Source organism: Temnothorax longispinosus, chromosome 11, assembly GCF_030848805.1.
Source record: "Temnothorax longispinosus isolate EJ_2023e chromosome 11, Tlon_JGU_v1, whole genome shotgun sequence".
Lineage (NCBI taxonomy): Eukaryota > Metazoa > Arthropoda > Insecta > Hymenoptera > Formicidae > Temnothorax > Temnothorax longispinosus.
Window position 1 is genome coordinate 14,347,651 of NC_092368.1, and position 20,767 is coordinate 14,368,417.

General features: G+C 39.5%; 1 protein-coding gene across 3 annotated transcripts in view; it reads right to left on the minus strand.

Annotated features, from left to right (window-relative positions):
* LOC139821499 (probable cytochrome P450 6a23) overlaps positions 1-14,243 on the minus strand; it is a 51,010-nt gene extending 36,767 nt beyond the window's left edge. Inside the window, exon 1 of one of the 3 annotated variants that reach the window (XM_071792553.1) lies at positions 13,498-14,243. In XM_071792553.1, coding sequence (XP_071648654.1) covers positions 13,498-13,526 — 29 coding nt within the window. In that variant the 5' untranslated portion in view covers positions 13,527-14,243. Of the gene's footprint in view, positions 1-1,336; positions 1,479-13,497 lie in introns of those variants that run through there. The other 2 variants (XM_071792557.1, XM_071792554.1) reach the window with 2 other exon arrangements.
* Between the last annotated feature and the right edge of the window lie 6,524 nt (positions 14,244-20,767).

Genomic DNA, 20,767 nt, shown 5'->3' on the forward strand with positions numbered 1-20,767 from the left:
AGTCACCGATAATATACATGACATAGAGCATGTTAATATGATAATGTGGTAAATAGCATATAGGGAGGAGAGTCCGAAAAAATCTAAGAGATCGCACACGTTTGTTTCTAAAGTACAAAGGAACATATATTTATTTGCTTACACTTTTTTATCTACTTGTTCATGTACTCTCTTTTGCATACTATCTAAATTAAACTCATATTATATCATAACAAAAAAAAATTTTTGTAACCATTTAAAACTATTAATATATGTATTGTATCTTAATAAAAATAAAAATAAAAATTTAGTTTTAATAAAATTAAAATTAACCAAAATATTGTAATTTATAAGTATTTTTGTTTATTAAAAAATAGAAAATTATATGTATCGAAAATGTATTAAAGATATTTGCAAAGTCATTCTTATATTGTTTAATATATAAATGATAGAGGAAAGTACCCGATTATGAGATACCATATCTATTTTGTGTGATTGCCGGAAGTCTATGGGCAGAATTGAAAAATATAGTAGGTCATTTTGAAGGGAATTTAATAAGCTTTAAGATGCTGAAATGTAAAATTTAATTTAAATATTAATTTTGCTGAAAATTAGAAAAATGTGAAAAATGAGTTTTCGGCAAAATCGCAAAAGTGTGCTCCTAATATGAGAGACCCCGGGAAATCGCTAATAAAGTGCAAAATATATGATATTGCAATTAAAAAACTTTATTTAAAGTTTTTGAAAGACAAATGTAATGGAAAAGCATATTTGCAACAATTGTAAACCCACTTATACTCAATATTGTACCTAATCTTCCCCCTCTACCCATCCCTCTCAAATAAAGGTCAGCACAGTCTTATAAATTCGTATAAACCTTCCCTTAACGTTAATATAGTATTTTCTCTTCTTTTATTATTATACAATAACTTTCATACTCCAGCAACTCAAGAGTACTCTGAGTATCTCATGTTACGAGCACCACGCCTTGCGGTTTCGCGATCACCAAATCTAATCTCTACAATTGAGCAACTCAACATATCCCGTATTTTCCTATTAATACGACCTTACTCTATCGCTGCATGCAGAATTTATTGCCAAATATTTATTAATTATATAATAAACAAGGTTTAAAGACTCATATCCATGACACTTGACAACATCCAATTTCACAATTTCTTTCTCTGCAACGACTACACGCACGATCAAACAATGAATTTTTCACTAAATAGGTTTTACCCCAAAGGCAATAAGTTCATGGTGGAACCAACAGATAGGGCTTATTAGTTTAGCAGAAACCTCGCTGTCGCATATTAGGAGCCTATCTCATAATCGGGTACTTTTCTTTATTACTTACTCGTCCGGTCTCGCCTACCCGCGCTTGAACTGATCCTTGCAGAATTAACGAGATTCCCACTGGATTAAGAAGACCCTGTTGAGCTTGACTCTAGTCTGGCATTCTTGAATGACAACTGAGAATGCCTTCCAAGTCTCCGAGTTTTTATAGAGTGGCGCGCTATTCGGGGAACGCGCTGTTGTAGTATCTTTATCGCTCATCAGATGCATAAAACAAGGATAGAATATCCTAATAGCGCGCTTCCCGAATCCATCCATAGTAAGAGACAACATTGGAGCGAGGCCTAATTGCATCATACATTGGGCGTTTACTAAGTGTGGCGAAGGCCAAGTATTCAATAAGAAGTAGTGCTACTCGCGTCGGTAGCGACGCCATTTACCGACCTTGGTGCTACTAAGTTGACTTTCTATAGGCCTGTCTAACCTGCGGCCCGCGGGCCACTCGTGGCTCTTTCCCCTACCACGGAGCTCGAGCTCGACTCCCCCCACTCTTCCAGTTGGTTTCCCGACTCTTCCCATATTTGACACGTATTTCTAATCCTAGCGGATATAGCATCTAGCATCTTAGCTTGCTTATGAGCTTACTGTTCCCACGTTACGACGTGTATGCACAGTACAACTTAAAGGTTTAAACCATATTATTAAAACTGAATAATATTTCAATAAGTTATTTATTGATCGGCCTGACTAGCAATAATTGATTAATGTTAAACGACGTTTTGATCTCTAATTTGGGTCTCCTTATCAAATTACATTTAATGCTGGAACAAAATAAATTGCCGGTAACAAATATAAAATAGAAACAATAATACAAATTACATATTCAACTTACATGGATCATTAAGCGTCAAAAGTTATAAATTACTAGTCATCGTTAAAACTTGTGTAACGGGGCGATAGAACAAAGGAATGTAAAACTTAGCACTCGGTCGTCAGTAACTGTGTATGTAAACTTTACATTCTATGCAATTTTATTTATGTTGTAATTATTTATGACATGACACATTTATCAGTCGTTCGTCGGGCGTTATACGTGACGGTCATACCGCACTAAGTTTACATTCCTTTGTTCTATCGCCCCGTTACACAAGTTTTAACGATGACTAGTAATTTATAACTTTTGACGCATAATGGCCCATGTAAGTTGAATATGTAATTTGCATTATTGTTTCTTTTTTATATTTGTTACCGGCAATTTATGTTGTTCCAGCATTAAATGTAACTTGGACTCAAATTAGAGGTTGAAACATCGTTCAACATTAATCAATTATTGCCAGTCAGGCCGATCAATATATAACTTGGTATTATTTCACCAATTTCACCAACATTTGGCGAAAGATCATTTTTGAATAATATTTATATTCCTACTATTATTATCTACTTTTATAACTATAAACTCTACTAACGATGTCGAAAAGACAACGCAAAGATACGTCCAATCGTCAATTTCAACAGAGCTGGGAAATTGATTTTTTTTTTTTTTTTTTATGCGGAAAATAAACCACAGTGTTTACTATGTAACACTGTAATTTCCTCTATGAAATCTTTTAATATTTCTCGCCATTATAGCACAAGTCATGAAAAAGATTACGGGCATTATCGTGGAGACATTAGAAAACATATTTTGAAAAGTCTCAAAATGCAACAACATTTGCCAGAAAATGTTGAAAAGAATCTACTTTCAAATAAAACCTTGCAACAACAATGTCTTGCAGCGTCTTATGCCATTTCTTTAGAAATTGCACGAGCGAAAAAGTGCTTTTCAGATGGAGAGTTTATTAAAAAGTGTGCAATTGAAATGGCTAGAGCTTTCGATAATACACGTGCAATACAATTATTCGAACAAGTACCATTATCGCGCCAAACTGTTACTCTTTTCAGTAATGAAGCAAATAAAAAGTAAAAGTCGTGCTTCGATGACTGATGCTGCATTGTCACATGCAATGCGGATTGCAACATCTGAAATCTGTGTTGACATTTCAACATTTGTTGATCGAGCAGTACATCCACAAATTTCGCATTAGACAAAGTATATCATGTCAGCATACAAAATGGCATTATAAATTATTGTAATTATTATATACTATATTATATATTATTATATTATACGACACGTCAGAGTGATAAGCTCGTTTTAACGCTTTGACACACCGGTAATTGCTCCGTAAGTAAGAAAATTATATTTAACACTGATAAATCGCGGTTTTAACACGTTATGACTCCGCTTTTGGTTTTGTAAGGACAATCGATCTTTCCTTTCTACCTTGTCTTCCAACCTGGAAGTTTAACGTCTGCGAGATTATTGAACGACTGTGTTTAAGATGCGATTGACATGGAGCACGTGCATACCGGCATATATTTACAGTCTACCGAACTTCTGTATGATTTCTATTTTACACTTTTTGTTTTATCCGTTGACTGCGCTTGACTTACAGTTTATTGTGGAATTTATTTTTAACTTACACTTTTTGTTTTACTCGTTGACTGCACCTATTTGGCTCATAGTTTTTATTTTCTATTTACACTTTTGATTTACGCGTTACTTGCTCCGATTTGATTCATTTTTATGTATTATCGTCGTGAATTTAGACTGCGCCTGATTGACTTATGTAGATCAACTTCGTCGAATTTTATGTATTATCTTCGGGAACATCATGTATTTTTTTACGCTGAAGATGACACAAAAAAGTGTCGAAACGTCCGTTTTTATTATAATATATTTATTGTTACGATAATTTAATTGCGCATTAATTACCGCGCTTGGTTCCTATTGCCTCCTTATTTCCTTTACTTATTGATTTATTCACACAGGAAAGCCTACTTTTATTTAATTTATATTATATATTATATTCTGAAAAAGTCGCATATATATACCGAGATATCACCATCAATACCATACTCAGTTATATTGCTTTATGCGTAAATAAGAATATGACACGCACTTGTGCTCTGTATGCGTATTCTTAGTTACGCATAAAGCCATCGAATATAGCTATTCTACTTCTACTCATGCTGCGAGAAACCGCTACCCCACTACTGATACTACTGGATGGTGGGGGAAGTCTGAAGTGGTAAGAGTGGGAGCAGTGGCTCCTTCGCTTCGAGCAGTTAGACAGGCCTGTTAATAAAAAGGTTAAATTTGAAATTTAAAAAAGTGTGCAAGATAAAAGGAATAGAGTATTTTTTAATGCATTATAATTTATTAGCTATTTTCTATGTATATCGTCTCGGTGTTTTTCTCTGCCCGAGCGTTTGGATCGTTCACCTGGCGGTGACAAAGGCTGATGACAGAGAATGAAAAGTATAGGCTCTTACGTCTGTCGTAGTTATAGACGTAAATAAAGCAAGGCCGAGAAAGCCGTATACGTAACTACTATATTCATGAAAAGCTGCTGTCGATACGAACGTAGTTACGTATACGGTTTTTTCTGTTTAATATACCTCAAAATTTCACTTTTGCACACTTATTCAGTTTGTTACAAAATATTTAAAACAGTGAGAACAAAAGTAGAAGACAGTCGATCGACAGATGCGCAAACACTTAATTAATTCAGAAGCGAAATGTCATGGATGAATATACTTCATCGCCTCGCGCGCACTGGAATTAATTAAAGTTGCATTGAATTGCGACGTTTCGGGTCAGTCAGCACAATCTTTGATGCGAGTTTTGTTTTCTGTTCTTCTCGCATACCAGCATGCTAAGCTAGGACCTTGAACCGGCCATAAAATTTACATATACATATACGTATACATATACATAAACATATACATATATACATATACACTGTTAACTTCATAGGGTTAAATTCAACTCAATTTTGAGTAATTTTTAACTAATCCTCGCCACTGCTCCTACTCAATATGTAGTTAATTTAACTAAAACAATGTTAATTTGCCTAAATTAATGGAGTTAAAATAATCCTATTTTCTTTCAAACTAATAAATTTTGACGCACATGGTAGTTAAAAATAACAAAATAAATTTAACTCATGGTATTGGTTTAAATTTCATCTAGAAAATTAATTTCGTCCGCCAGTGATTAAACAGCAAGTATTGATTTATTCCTCGATTAACTGTCATAAATGTACAAATTAGCACAACGTTACGGCTCTTAAATTTCATCCTCTAACCTTCAACAGTGTACATATATGTCATATACATATCGAAATGTCCAGGCATTCCTGCTGGTCAGTGTACATACGTGTTATGACTGCAATGTGAATTCGTCTGGCGAAGCCAATGAGTATATAAATATTCGTATAAATATTATCAAATTACTTATTATACATATTTATTTTTTAAATAATTTGTGAGATGCATTAATTTTTTTAATAATTTAGTGTGCACATTTATTTTTAATTGTTACAGGTTTTAATATTTAATTATACTTGTCGTGCCATGCTTCTGCCTCTTCTTCTTTGTTCTTAACAACCTTGTTTTCGTCGCAGTCCCCAATTGATGCGCGAAAGTTTTATTTTTATTACTATTTTACGTATCTTCCAATCTTGACTGCGCGCCGACTAAATTTGTCAGACTTGAAAGCACATGCCTCAGTGATCGAATACGTACGGAATTTACGGAATGAAGAAGATTCAAGGTTCGAAATCTAGCTGAGGTAATATTTTTCGCAATAAAATTTAATTATCAAGGAGTGTCTCTCGCGCTTAATTATCACGGTAGTGTCTCGCGCCAAGTACGCGGAGCGAGACCGACCGTGACTCTTTTACGCAACCGGACGAGTTCCGAATACTCGAGATGTTGAGATCTCATATAACGAGTGAACGGATCAAGTTCTAAGTAGGCTTGATCGATAGCTTGGGGTCGATATATAAAGAAAAATGTTTTTATTTTTCCGCTACGTGCCCTACGAGCGGAGATATTGCGACGCAAAGTCCAAATGTGAAAATTTTACTGTTATATTAGATACGTAATCCCTTTCACTTTTTCGACACTGGTTTAACATGCTTATATCAAAGCATCTAAAATTACATCACTTTTAGAATTACATCAACCAGAATCCTTGGTCAAAACGCGGTGACGATTTTTCACGCATTTTACGCATTGTTTAATTGATAAATCATGAAATTTGTGTGGAAAATTTTTTATTAATTATTATATTATAAATTTATATCTGAAATCATATACATATATTAGGTATACATTTCACACAGCGATAAGTTTTGACATAAAAAATTGTTCATATAATAGCATATCTAAGATTTAAAATGATTTACATAAAAACAACATAAATTTCGCAAATAATAATTTTTACTTATTTGAAGAAAAAGAGATGTATCTTTTGTTGTTTGATGACACATGCAAGTTGTAGACTTTGTAATCTGTAAGGTTTTCTATAATTATCAGATCATATTCCTCTTTCTCTTCAATCTCGTATGCGTGAAAATGTGTACTATAATTTAAAGATTTTATCTTTTTATATATAAATAAAATATTAGAATAATTATAACATGTTCAATTTTTCCAAATAATATCAAATTATTTTTACCAACATTTAGTATATACATCATTCTTTCGATAATCTATACCATTAATTTTAACCCATTCTATGATATCATAATTACCAATATCATTTGATAAGTGCTTAAAATTTTCATAAGTGTTTATCATTTCGATTTTTGAAATGTGAGTTCCATGTAATATTCTTTTTGAAAATTCTTTATTACGTATAAATGTATAACATAGCTGTAATTGATGCTTCAGAGATAAAGTATAACATGCATTTTTTCGACTTGTAATCACTTTGCTGTTTTCTTTTAGTTGTTTATGTTTAGCTTCATATCGAATTGAAGACATATTAAAGGTCCAAATTTTTTCATAAGTCTAGAATAATGTACTAAATGGTGGTGTTTAATTTTCAGTGGCGTTCTAAATAATTTTAAATTTAGCTTTATATATTCGGATGCCCCAAAGAGTCAAATCTTTCAATATTCTCAAGAGTAACAGCTGATAAGGTTACAATATGAAGCATTTCAGACAAAATAAGATATAATCTTCACCTGCAATTATTTTGTGGAATTTAATCACCAATTATGAAATTTAGATTTTCAATTAAGAATTTCATTTCTGATGCTGATAATATAATTATTCCTTTTTTTATAGATCCGCGTGACAGGAGAAATATTTTTATTAGAAGATACGTTATATCAAAAAACAATATTCTGTTATTCAAAATTTCTAATGTGAAAAAATATTCTTCATATACAAAATTATGTAAAATGTTCGCTATGTCATATCTGCATATGCCCTTGAGAATATCGTGCATTGGATCAACTGAAATATTATTAATGACATGAAAATTTAGTATTAAATTAAATATACATTCTTCTTGAATACCAAAAGATTGGTCATGTAAATAAAACAAATAATTTTTTTCTGTTTTTAGCTTACCAACATTTTCAACAGACTGCTTTTTTAAATTAGAAATATCTTCGCAAATTCTACAACAATAGTTTGCTTTAAAACTTCGCGAATGTCCTAAAAAATAGTATTTAAACTTAAATTATCTCCAACGATGAAAGCGAGAACAAAAAATACTTTATGTTGTTGGTTATTTATGGAAATAATTATTCCATTTTCTTGCAAGTCTATAATTTAATTTACAAAATGTTGAAAAATTCTTTTATTACCTAAAAATTTATGGTTCTGATAATTTTGAATTTAAAGTAAAAAAATGTTTTTTATTATACTTAAAAATTTATAAGGTAATCCAAGAATAGAAGCATAAACTACACCAATTTTATGAATACATTCTCGTGATCCTAAAGGATTATTTATTTCTACATCACGAAAATATAGAACTAAAGAAAGCAAAATTCTATTTTCTCTTTTGTTTTTAATTGTTGTCCAATATTTATCAAAAAACGTAAAATACTGACTATTTTTACATTCTTCTATATGCGATAGGATTATCACCAATGAGAGGTATTAAATCTGTAATGAGCTGTTCGTCAAGATTCTTCAGTACAGATTTAGTAATATTATTTCCTAAAACAGAAGAAAGATATAATTTGAGAAAATAATAATTTTTATACATTTAATTAAGAGAAACATTGGTTATTTTGATTTAAACAAGTTATAGACTGACAATAGTAAAGAATAGACCCAAAAATGAATAAAATTAATCAAAGGCAAAATGATTCCTATGTGGAGCCCCCCAGGGGGGCGGAACCTACTGCCTCCACGCATACACTTTCCACGCGAAACGAGGTGTCATGAGGTGCCACTTTTCAATATCCTAACTATTCTCTACTATAACAAATTATTTCTGTTACAGATATTAAATACTTTTACACAATGCAACTTTTCATACGAAGCGACGAAAGAAGAAAAAACGGGTTTTTAACTTTTTACGCGAACCGAGGTTCACTCTCACCCCCCCCCCTGCTTGCGGGGAAGAGGCCGTAGCCCTTCCCCCGCCTACGTGTGTACTCTCTCTCTCTCTCTCTTTCTCTCTCCTAATTAGTCGATTTATTTGTCATTTTTAACGACGTGCCGACTGGACTACGGGGCGAAAGAAGGAGAGAAAGATAGAGAAGAGCCGGGGATTTCGGGGCCCGGTCCCCCGGAGTACTGGCGACTGGCGATTATAATAGTGGAGGCAAATTAGACCAAAAAAGTGCGTTATCTCGGAACTGGTTAAAACTACTCGGATTTAAACGTTCTTTTTTTAAATGTAGGTAATTAAAAACACTACAATGTTTATGGGTTAAAAATTGACGCTTTAATTTATTAAATAATTATTAAATAAAAATTTATTAAATAAACAATTAGCGTCAATTTTTAACCCATAAACATTGTAATGTTTTTAATTACCTACATTTAAAAAAAAAAACGTTCAAATCCGAGTAGTTTTAACCGGTTCCGAGATAAAAACCTAATTTGCCTCCACCATAAAGAACAGTAAAAAAGAAACGAGAGAAGACACGGAGGAAACAGGAACGGCGAGGCGGACGCGCTGCGGAGGGAACGAGACGGATAGGAGCGGTGTATAAGCATCGTCGTTAGCTGCGTTTAAAAAACCAGTTGAGCGAGCCGAGCCGACAGCGACGGCACTCGTTGGGGCACCAATAGGCCAGTCAGTAAAGACACTAAAATTCGAAAAATTAACTTTAATTACAAAAGTTTTCAAATTTTGATGGAATATTGGGTGAGTTGAAATAACAATAAATCTCATTTTGCAACCATTCCCGAGGTCCGGAACATGTTAAATATATTGCAAACAAATGTTAATTTATTATAACTTTGCGAAAAAAATTGCAAAAGTGCTGCAAATCGATAGAATAACTTTTACAATTGCCCCGAACAGTTGTGCCAATTTGCAACCTTCTATGTTGCACGCAATATATATTTTTTTAATTAATGATGGAACAATTGTTTATTTGGTCGTAATTTTGTCAAAAAAATTGCAAAAGTTTTGCAAATTGGTTGCAAACGTTGAGATTATTTTTCGTCACAAGCTGTTAAGTTTGTAACCTCGGACAAGGTCCGCAACAGTGAAAAATTAGCAACAATTATTATTTTGCACTTTTTACAAGCGTGAAAAAATTGCAAAAGTTTTGCAAATTTTACGGAGTGCTTCAAATGTCTTCCCTTATCCAAATATAAATTTGCAACCCTCTACTAGTTACGCAAATTATTACAACTTATTTGACTAAATACGTTATTTTATAAAAAATTTCAATGTTGCGCGCCTCGAAATAGGTTGCAAATCTAATACATTGCGGAAAATATTACAATAGACATTGCTTTAAGTTTGCAGGACTTTTGCAATTTTTTTCGCAAAGTTATAATAAATTAACGTTTTTTGCAATGTTTAGCATGTTCCGGACCCCGGGGATGGTTGCAAAATAAGATTTATTGTTATTTCAACTCACCCAATATTACATCAAAATTTGAAAACTTTTGTAATTAAAGTGAATTGATTGTCTTTAATAACTGGCCTACAAGAAAACCGGCGAGAAGGAGCGCGTGAGCCGCACCGGGTCCTACACGGGCCCCGCGCGCTTTCGGGCCTTTCTCTCCACGGTGATGCTCGGCTCGGTCGGTCGTCTCGACAGACACTCTCTCGGCTCAACCCAATTCGACGCTATACTCTCGCGATGATTTTACGAATCTTCATAGGAGAGCGGCACAATACCATTACAGATATAGGAGTGGAAAGTAAATCTTCGATCGATTCCTCAAGCGCGATTCCGAGCGATTCCCATCGCACAATCCGGAGATTATGCATTTCTTTTTTTTCTTTTTTTTTAATGCTGCGATATCACGGCGCTACTGGTAGCGTATTTATTCTATGCGTTCCGATACTTTATATTCAATAAAATTTATGTAAATTGCAGTAGAGCTGCGCTACTCGACAAGAACCTCTCGCCGAGAGAGTGAATCAGAAACATGGTGATGTGCAACGAAATGAAAGTGCGCGTATACTTACGAGAGGGAGCATATATTACTACGCGCATTTTACGCGTAGTCAGGTGATTTCGGTGACGTCACCGTTGGTCGACAGATTACGAGGCGCAAGATGCAACCAAAATTATGCAAATACGATGCGAATCCCGGCGCGCCGTGACGCTAATCCGCGTCACAATATTGGAGGTGATTAGCCGGCAGCGCTGTCGCAGTCTCTCTCTCTCTCTCTCTCTCTCTCTCTCTCTCTCTCTCTCTCTCTCTCTCTCTCTCTCCCTCTCTCTCTCTCTCTCTCTCTCTCTCTCTCTCTCTCTCTCTCCTCTCCTCTCTCTCTCTCTCTCTCTCTCTCTCTCTCTCTCTCTCTCTCTCTCTCTCTCTCTCTCTCTCTCTCTCTCTCTCGCAGCGGAATACTAGATCTCCAACCGATATCCTTAACCTTCCGCTCTGCCGTACTGAATTCTTTAAGCAATCTTTTTGTTTCTCTGCTGCCGAGCTGTGGAATTCTCTCCCTTCCGACATTCGCAACACGACGTGTATCGGCTCTTTTAAGGCGAAATTATATAAATTTCTGTTCTCATCTTTAAGCGCATGAGATTTCTGTCGGTAGACCTAAGCGTATCTTGAGATTATTGTGTAAACTATTTTTTTGCCCTACGGCTCTTGTAAATCATTTTTTAGCTATTAGTATCTGTATTTTCTTTACTTACTTTACTCTTGTATCTTCCATTGTAGTTACTTTTTTTTTTTATTTTTTTGTTATATATGAATGCACGAATGTTTATTTTATTTGACACTCTTTGTAAAGTTTCGACGCTTTAGGGGACGTAGTCCCAGAGCGTCTAATAAATGATGATTCTGATTCTGATTCTGATTCTCTCTCTCTCTCTCTCTCTCTCTCTCTCTCTCTCTCTCTCTCTCTCTCCTCTCTCTCTCTCTCTCTCTCTCTCTCTCTCTATCTCTATCTCTCTCTCTCTCTCTCTCTCTCTCTTCTCTCTCCTCTCTCTCTCTCTCTCTCTCTCTCTCTCTCTCTCTCTCTCTCTCTCTCTCTCTCTCTCTCTCCCTCCCTCTCTCTCTCTCTCTCTCTCTCTCCCCTCTCTCCCACCCTCTTTCTTTTTATCTCTCTTTCTAGCTTTCTTTTTCCGCCGCTTGTGAAACCTACGACAATCCGACGAATGTCCGGAAATTCATCTTGGAGGAGGTCATGAAACCGAACGCTTCGCAATGATTTTGTTTTTCTGAACATGCATATTCATGAAAGAGATAAAACGGGTTTATGCGATTTTTTACTCACATCAGTTGTGTAATAAAAACAAAACTTTCTGTCTGCCGGAAACAGAAAGTTACACCTAAGTCTGATCCAAAAATAAAATTATGGATTCAGCATTTTACGAATAAGAAAATTTATAAATATAAGAATCTATAAGTTACACCTAAGTCTGATCCGAAAATAAAATTATGGATTCAGCATTTTACGAATAAGAAAATTTATAAATATAAGAATCTATAAAAATTTATGAAGGCTATATAGCTGTGCGATCAAGAGAAAGTATGATGTTTCAGTTTTTAGGGATCAATTAACATAACTGTAACTTAATCGTTACCTTTGCAATTTTCAAAGTTTATAACGCACGCGATAATTTTCAAGATCGGGTCTTCGATATCGATCCATTCACCCAAAAAAAATATTCTGCCATTTAGTGGCTCCCGCTTGATTTTAGAGGATTTTCCCCTGAAATACAGTCTCAAGAAGATATTTTAAAATCTAGAGGAATATCCTCTAACCATGAGACACTATAGACTTAAAATTGCAGTCCTCTTAATACTAGAGGACACTGATTTCCGATATTCACCCGGAATAAAAAAAAAATTATTTATTTCGAAATTTTATTACTTTTTTATAACTTGGCGTCATGATTATAAATATTTTCTCGTATTTGAAAAACACACTTATCTTGGTGGGATTCGAACTCGGGATCGTGAGCCAACTGCCTTACGTGGTAGACTACTTCTTAATTTGATGTAAGTGTTATATATAGTCTACATATGTCATAACCAGCGCAAATATATAATTTTCCAAAAATCATCTTAAGAAACAAATTCAGTTTAAAAAGAGTAATAAAATTTTGAATTGGATATATGATATAATATTTCTTAATGTCGGGTAAATGTCAGAAACCAGTACCGGCTCATTATGAAATTTTGTGTTCGTAAATATATTTATGAAAAGAGTATATTTATAAAGTTAAAACATTCTTATCAAATCCTTACAAGGGCCTCATTAGACAAAAATAAGAAAACCTTTCTTATGGCATCCCTAACTGAAAAAGGAAACTTGTCTTTTTAGTATACTGTTGAAACAACACGCGCATAAGTTAAAATCAGCTTTAAGTATTACCTTTATAAAAAGTAAACTTAAAGTATATTTATAAGTATTACGTTTGTTAAAAGTAAATTTAAAGTATATTTGCGACTTGCTTATAAAGTTTTTATTGAGGTGAATAACTTAAAGAAAACTTTACGCTCGGCTGTCAGTATTAGTCTACTATTATACTATTAGTATACGATTATTACGGCTAGTATACTTTATAATACTTTAAAATACTTTAAGTAACTTCAAAAAACTTTAAGTAAATTTTCCTAAGGGCGAGCCAAGTATGCAAATTCTATATAGTATTTTTCATTGTAATATTATTACAAAGAGCTTTGGGCAAGGCCGGCAAGGGATATGTCACTTACGTCGGCGATTTTATAGAATCATGATTCATCTATAGTCGGCGCGTCGCGTCGGCCGGCGGTACGAAATTATAAATTAACATGTCTCTCCTACAAGATAAAGTTATTTAAACATATTTGAGTAATGTTTCATTTGTATGTAATGTTTCTTCATATGTATCGAAATGATAAATAATCATGCGTTGATGTTCACAATGTGTAATCACAGCAATATTTTATTTTAACATTCACTCTGATACTATGTATTTGCTATGACTCTGCACTCTGATACTATAATACGTATGCCATCTTGAAATAGTTTTGCATATCTAATACAGCAAATAATTGCATGGCAATCATAATTTAAAAATAATTATTTTTATCGCTTATCAAATACGCATGGAGCAGGCAAGAGTGTTAATATTGTTACGCGCCGACGAGCGTTCGCCACACAATTACTCACTTTCACTCTCGCGGCGCGTGTCACGACACTCTCGCACAAATAAGATGACTCGTTTAGAAAATCAGTAGCTCTTTATTACGACTCTCGGTATAATAGAGGAGCTCGGGACGACACGTCCGAACGAGACGCGTCCCAGAGTAAATCTGAACATCAGGTATAACAGGAAAATCAATAGTTAATTGAGCATCACGCAATCAATATTAGTAAACAAGCATCCGTCGCTAAGGACGGTTCGCGACGCGACATTAAATAACGGGCGACTCGCATATACGCGCGACACGAGGACAGCACGGGCGTAACAATATGTAAAGAATGTATCTGAATAATTTATTGGAATAATAACTTTGCTCGTAAAAACAGATTTTACGTTATGGCGATTATATCTGTGATAATTACCTGAATTGAAGAACATCTTATGCGCTCGCAATTAAAGATTTCCGGTGAGATCACCGAAAACAAAATTTACAAGGATGTAAGGATTGCATAGCATAAATTTTTGAAAACAATTTGATATAGACACTGTCATCCTTATTTCTCCTAAGAAGTTGTTATTCCATCCGACGAGCGGTTCATTAGCGGTAGATGAAACCGAAAAATATGTTTATTATTTTTTTTTACTAATTCGCAGAAATTTGCGTACAAATTTATAACTACATATTATTGTTTTTTTTTTTTACTATCACAAAATATTATTTCTGTATTAAATTTTTATTTTAATATTAATTTATTTAATGTAAGCATAATGATAGTTACACTTATGTAATAGAAATATATCTTTTGAAGTTTATAATGTGTATTAGAAATACGTTTGCGTATGATAATATACATCTTATTCAGCTTTAATCTTAATTGATACTTCACATTTTTTGGAAAACAGCGTTTAAAATGCTAAAAATAACATTTTTCTGATAATAAGGAGAAAAAGTTGACATTGCACTTATTAATTACGATGCCGAAATCCAGAGCAGATAATTGTATAAGCGATTAAAAATAATAAACTCTTAAATAAAAATAAATCTGCTAAGGTCTAATATATTATATGTTCGAGAGCGCGCGGTTGCGCGAGATAGCGCGAGGTAACGAGACGACCACAAAAACAAGGCACAAGTATCGAATTGCAAAATAAACAAATATGTTTAATAATGTCTAATATGTACAGGTCTATACAGTTCTTTCCCTTTTTCAAAGGAAGCCGTGGAGCGCGCACAGAAGCTACGGCTAGCGATGCGGCGAAAACGTTCGAAACGCGGAACAGCGGTGTGCAAAGCGGAGGACGAAAGCGGGTTTTCTATGATCTGCAAGCGAAATCGTTTCCGCGGCGCGGCGACGGTCCTTTTAACACCTCCGAGGCGAAACTCCCTCCCTGCAGATTTCCCAGAATTTCGGGAGGGTGATTGGCCGTCGGAGGCCTGCGTCATGGAGCTGACGTCACCGATTTCGCGTGGCGACCCGACGGGGTCGTCACCTGTTTTCGAGTGCTTTGTGTATAGCATGGATCGTTCCTTTGTTCTAGCGTTGTTATTTGACTTTGTTATTGATGACAATGTTAACGTTTCTGGAAAGCTAATCTCGAAAGATCCATGCTAAACCGAATATTTTCCTGACAATTTTCATGCGACGATTTTACGCGAACATTAGTCACTTTCACCTTATACGGCATGAGAACTAAATTTATTGCAAGCGTGCATGTGCTGACATGCAGCCGAACGCGACTTTGTCGCGATGCTACGTTTGCGATCTCAAACATCCCGCCCGCCTCGTCATGCCTGACGAAACAGGCCGGTGTGTTCGATGGCTCGCTCGATGAGGCGCCCGACGTCGCGGTCGAAAATCGATATGCGATCGATTAGCCTGAGCGTGGTCTTGGCACGTGGTGCAGGCGAGCACCGGCGGCGTGGTGCGCCTGCGCAGTGTCACAACGCGCGTCGATCCCGAGCGAGACACATAAACAGTCGCGATATGTGCGTAACGCGAATTCGGTGATGTGCGAAACGCGAATTTCGTGTGTTGCACAAATCGTCGAGTCGAGTCGGAAAACAGAAATAAGCGATTGCGTGATTTAACTTGGGCAGAGGGCCGAAACGGACGAATACGTGACGTAAATGTGAGGAATAATTGCAGGCTGAAGGCCGATAAAACAATAACGCGAAGTAATAAGGATAAGTGCAGGCGGAAATTTGACACGACAATCGAGTGACAATGAGTGTCGGAGGACTCACGCATCCCTCGGCGGCGGTGTTGCGGCAGCGGTCTCGCGGCACTCTCGACGGCCGCAGAGGATCGAGGCTCGCGCGAGCGACGGCGCGACGGCGGGGCACGTGGTGACCGCGTGTGTCTTTGCGTGTGCGAATTTGTGCGTACGGGGTGTCGCGAAATTGCGAATAAGTCCGCAAGTGAATTGCCGTGGTTGCGTGAGTGCAGTGAGAGATGACGTGAGCTGTGCACCGTGAACGCGAGAATCGGTGGCAGATGGCCATGGCGCAAATGACAGAGTGTGGCCGGCAACAATGAAGGATGCAAACTGACACGAGAGCGCGATGCAGGACATTTAATGACGCGAGCACACGGACAGAATAATACGAGCGACTGTACGCGAGAAGCCTGCCAGAAATGCACCGGTGCCGCGAGGAGAATCGACGGAGGGTGTAAGGCTCCGTTTCAATCCCCTCGACGGCGGATTGCACGAGCAGCTCGGCGTCGGGAATCTCGTCGCTCTTGTCCGGCCACCAGGTTCGGTTCTCCGGTAGCCACGTTGGGCCCGTCCGTCTCACGAGATTGCCGATCAGCTTGCAAGCGCCGTCGGCCTTGTGGACTCGTTCGAGCAGGTGCCTCCACGGAGCCTCGAGCGATCCCCCGGGAAGAGTCTGCTTCATGATGCCCGGTTGGCCACAAATGTCTTCCGCCGGGATGCAGAGGATTGGAGCTGTGGACAGACTTGAAAGGTCGCGAGCGTGTCGCGTTGACGTGGTGAGTGTGGTGGAGTCGTGCCCCGTGACGCGGGGGTAGACAGCAGCGGTGCAGCCTCGCTCGGCTGCGTCGGCGAAGCCGAGGATCTCGAGTGCGCGGTGCCGACGGTGGTTCTCTGCGTTCGCGACGCGCTTAAGCAACGGGAGCCCGCCCGCCGTGCCGGGTTCGCGCAGTTCGGTTTGCCCGGCGATCGCATCGTCGACAGGGTCCTCGCCGGTCACGACATCGTCGACGGACTTGCAGGTTTCGGCGAGGTTCTGCGGAGGTAAAGAGACCGGCCGTCGGACGACGTGCCGGCCAGCGGATGTGCGCTTGTGGGTGCGCGCGGGTCGCTCGCACTCCTCTTCCTCGGGAGTGAGCTTAATGATCGGGCGCGGGCGAAGAAGGTCCTCATGGTCAGCGGCCCCTTTGCGCGCCGGAAGCCCGCCCGCCGTGCCGAGCTCGGTTTGCTCGGCGATCGTGTCGCCGACAGGCTTGCGGGTTTCGGCGAGGAGGTTCCTCGACGGCGATGAGACCGGCCGTCGGACGACGGACCGGCCAGCGGATGTGCGCTCGTGGGAGCGCCCGGAGAGTTGCTCGCACTCCTCTTCCTCGAGAGCGAGCCTGACGTAAGCGGAGTGAGCTTGGAGAGAGCGACGGTGACCCAGAAGAGAGGTCGCGCCACAGCCCCCTGACAGAATCCATCCCAGGATGGTCTTCTGCGCGATCGGCGTTTGTGGTTTGCCTCGGCGGAGACCATCCTCCAGGATGGTCGAGCACACCTCAGCGCCTAGGAGCAGCTCGACTGGGTCGTTGGCGGCAAAACGAGGATCGGCCAGTGGCAGCCCCTGCAGATGAGGCCACGTTGTGTTGCACTTGATCGCGGAGCCCTGGTACAGGGAGAGACGCGGAAGCACGAACGCGACGGCGGTGAGCGTGGCTCCGGTGGTCGTTGATGTGAGCCTCAACGACACTTTGCCCCGCGTGGATCCGGATTGCGAGCCGCCGATGCCGGAGATCGACATTCGGATGCGCGATCGCGGCAGGTGCAGCCGCTGCACCAAGGACTCCGACACGATCGACACTTCGGAGCCCTGGTCGATGAGAGCTCGAACCTCGTGCGGATTCCCGCGACGGTCGGCAACGATCACGCGCGCGGTCGCGAGGAGGATCGCCTTGCGGTCGTCGGCCCGTCCGACGGCGGAAAGCGCGCTGACTTCAGCGGCTGGTGGCGGCTCGGAACTGTACGCGTCGTGAAGCATCGTGTGGTGACGCGAGTTGCACGTCATGCAGTTCCTGGTGGACTGACACTTAGCCACCAGATGGTTGCCGAGACAATTAAAGCATAGCTTGTTTGTCTCGGCCACTGTCTTTCGCTCACTGGCCGGCTTGGCCTTGAAGTCGGGGCACCCCATGAGCGAGTGCTCCCCGTTGCAGAGCGGACACTGCGAAGGCTCCGTGCGCTTCGCGTTGTGTGTTTTTGCGGATCGTGATGGCTCACTCGCGGTGTTGGCAATGTTCTTCGGTTTCGCGGCGTTCAGCGTGAGAATGCGCTTCGACATGAAGTCCGTGAGCTTCTCGAGCTCCGGCGGCTCGACGGAGTCCGAGACGACTGATTCCCACTCGAGTCGCGTACGCTGGTCGAAGAGCTCGACAACTAGGTGGTTGAAGAGGTCCATTCCGTGGGACTTTATGGGCCTCCCGATGCTCTCCTGCGCATTGACTGCGGTTGTGACGGCGTTATGGATGCGGCTCAGCTCGTCAGCGGTTTCTCCCTTCATTTTCGCCACGGCGGTAAACGTGGCGAAGTTGGAGCGTATCAACTCCCTCTTGTTCTCGAAATGTTTATTCAGAATAGCCCACGCGCGGTCGTAATTGTCCCCGGTCACCGTTAATGAACTCACTAATTTTTCAGCGGGCCCTCGCAGACACGATCGGAGGTAATGGAGCCGCTCAACGTTCGAAATCGACGAATTCTCACCGATGACCGACTTGAAGAGGTCTCGAAACGACGGCCACTCCTCATACGCGCCCGAAAAGTTCCGCAACTGAATACGCGGCAGTGACGTTTTGGGAGCGTGATCGCTGCTTTGCTCCGTTCCAACCGACACTCTAAGCGACGCGGGTTTGAGTTTGCTTTCGAGCCCGAGAAGCAAACCGCGTTGATGCGCGTAAGCGTTTTCAACGGTGTCGACAAAGTCATTTTTCGCGTACTCACTCTCGCTGTAGAGTTGCCCGTAGCATGCCCGAATGAGGTCGTGATTTGACTCAAATTTGGCCCACAGGTCGTCGAGAATGCGGATGCGAGTGCTCACCGTGCCGAGGTTGAGCTTGTCTGCACCCAGCTTCCGGAGGTTGTCCATGGCGCGGGAGATGCGGCCGTGGATGTCGTACTGGCTGTTCAGCAAGGCGCTCTGATCCATGCTCATCTTGGCGGTCACTCGTTGAGGATGCACTCCCGAAGTCGCGGTTGCCGGTATGATCCGGCTCGAAGGACCAGAAATGTTCGAGAGCGCGCGGTTGCGCGAGATAGCGCGAGGTAACGAGACGACCACAAAAAGCAAGGAACAAGTACCGAATTGCAAAATAAACAAATATGTTTAATAATGTCTAATATGTACAGGTCTATACAGTTCTTTCCCTTTTTCAAAGGAAGCCGTGGAGCGCGCACAGAAGCTACGGCTAGCGATGCGGCGAAAACGTTCGAAACGCGGAACAGCGGTGTGCAAAGCGGAGGACGAAAGCGGGTTTTCTATGATCTGCAAGCGAAATCGTTTCCGCGGCGCGGCGACGGTCCTTTTAACACCTCCGAGGCGAAACTCCCTCCCTGCAGATTTCCCAGAATTTCGGGAGGGTGATTGGCCGTCGGAGGCCTGCGTCATGGAGCTGACGTCACCGATTTCGCGTGGCGACCCGACGGGGTCGTCACCTGTTTTCGAGTGCTTTGTGTATAGCATGGATCGTTCCTTTGTTCTAGCGTTGTTATTTGACTTTGTTATTGATGACAATGTTAACGTTTCTGGAAAGCTAATCTCGAAAGATCCATGCTAAACCGAATATTTTCCTGACAATTTTCATGCGACGATTTTACGCGAACATTAGTCATTTTCACCTTATACGGCATGAGAACTAAATTTATTGCAAGCGTGCATGTGCTGACATGCAGCCGAACGCGACTTTGTCGCGATGCTACGTTTGCGATCTCAAACATTATAAATAATACTTATAATTAATAAAAATCTATTTACATGGCAGGCCGAGATATTCTAATTGGTATAAATCTCCTTCATCTTTGAGAAGCTCTTTCGCAATTGCTTTTGTGAACGTATATATATACCTATATATACTTATAACATAGTTTCCATTGGACTACACCGTTGGGAAATTTGTGTTAAATATAACATAAATTACATGTCCTAAACGGTCCACTCAAATTTTTGTGTTAGATTAACATAATATAGATGCGTTAAATAGTAACACCGATACTATGTTAAAATATTTCAACAGAACTATGTTAAAATATTTCTCCCCCCTAATTAAATCAATTTGATTTAACTTTGATATTAAGTATCTAAATAACTGTAAAGAATTTATTGCGAAGAGAGAGTATATAGATTTTATTAAGGTTGGAAAACATATGTGTGTATATATATATGTCGCAGCTAGCCCTTTTGCGAAATCAGCCTTTTTGCAAAAAAGCTAGCCTGTTTGCAAAAAGTCGTCTTTTTGCGAAAGCATTCATTAGTTCTCAATAAGGCTGACACACTTTAGACTTTTTGCAAAAAATCTAACTAGCACCAGTCCCATTGGTTAATGATGCGCGTTCTGCAATGTGACTAACAAGACATCTAGCCTTTTTGCATACAGCCTAAAATTACGTCCGAT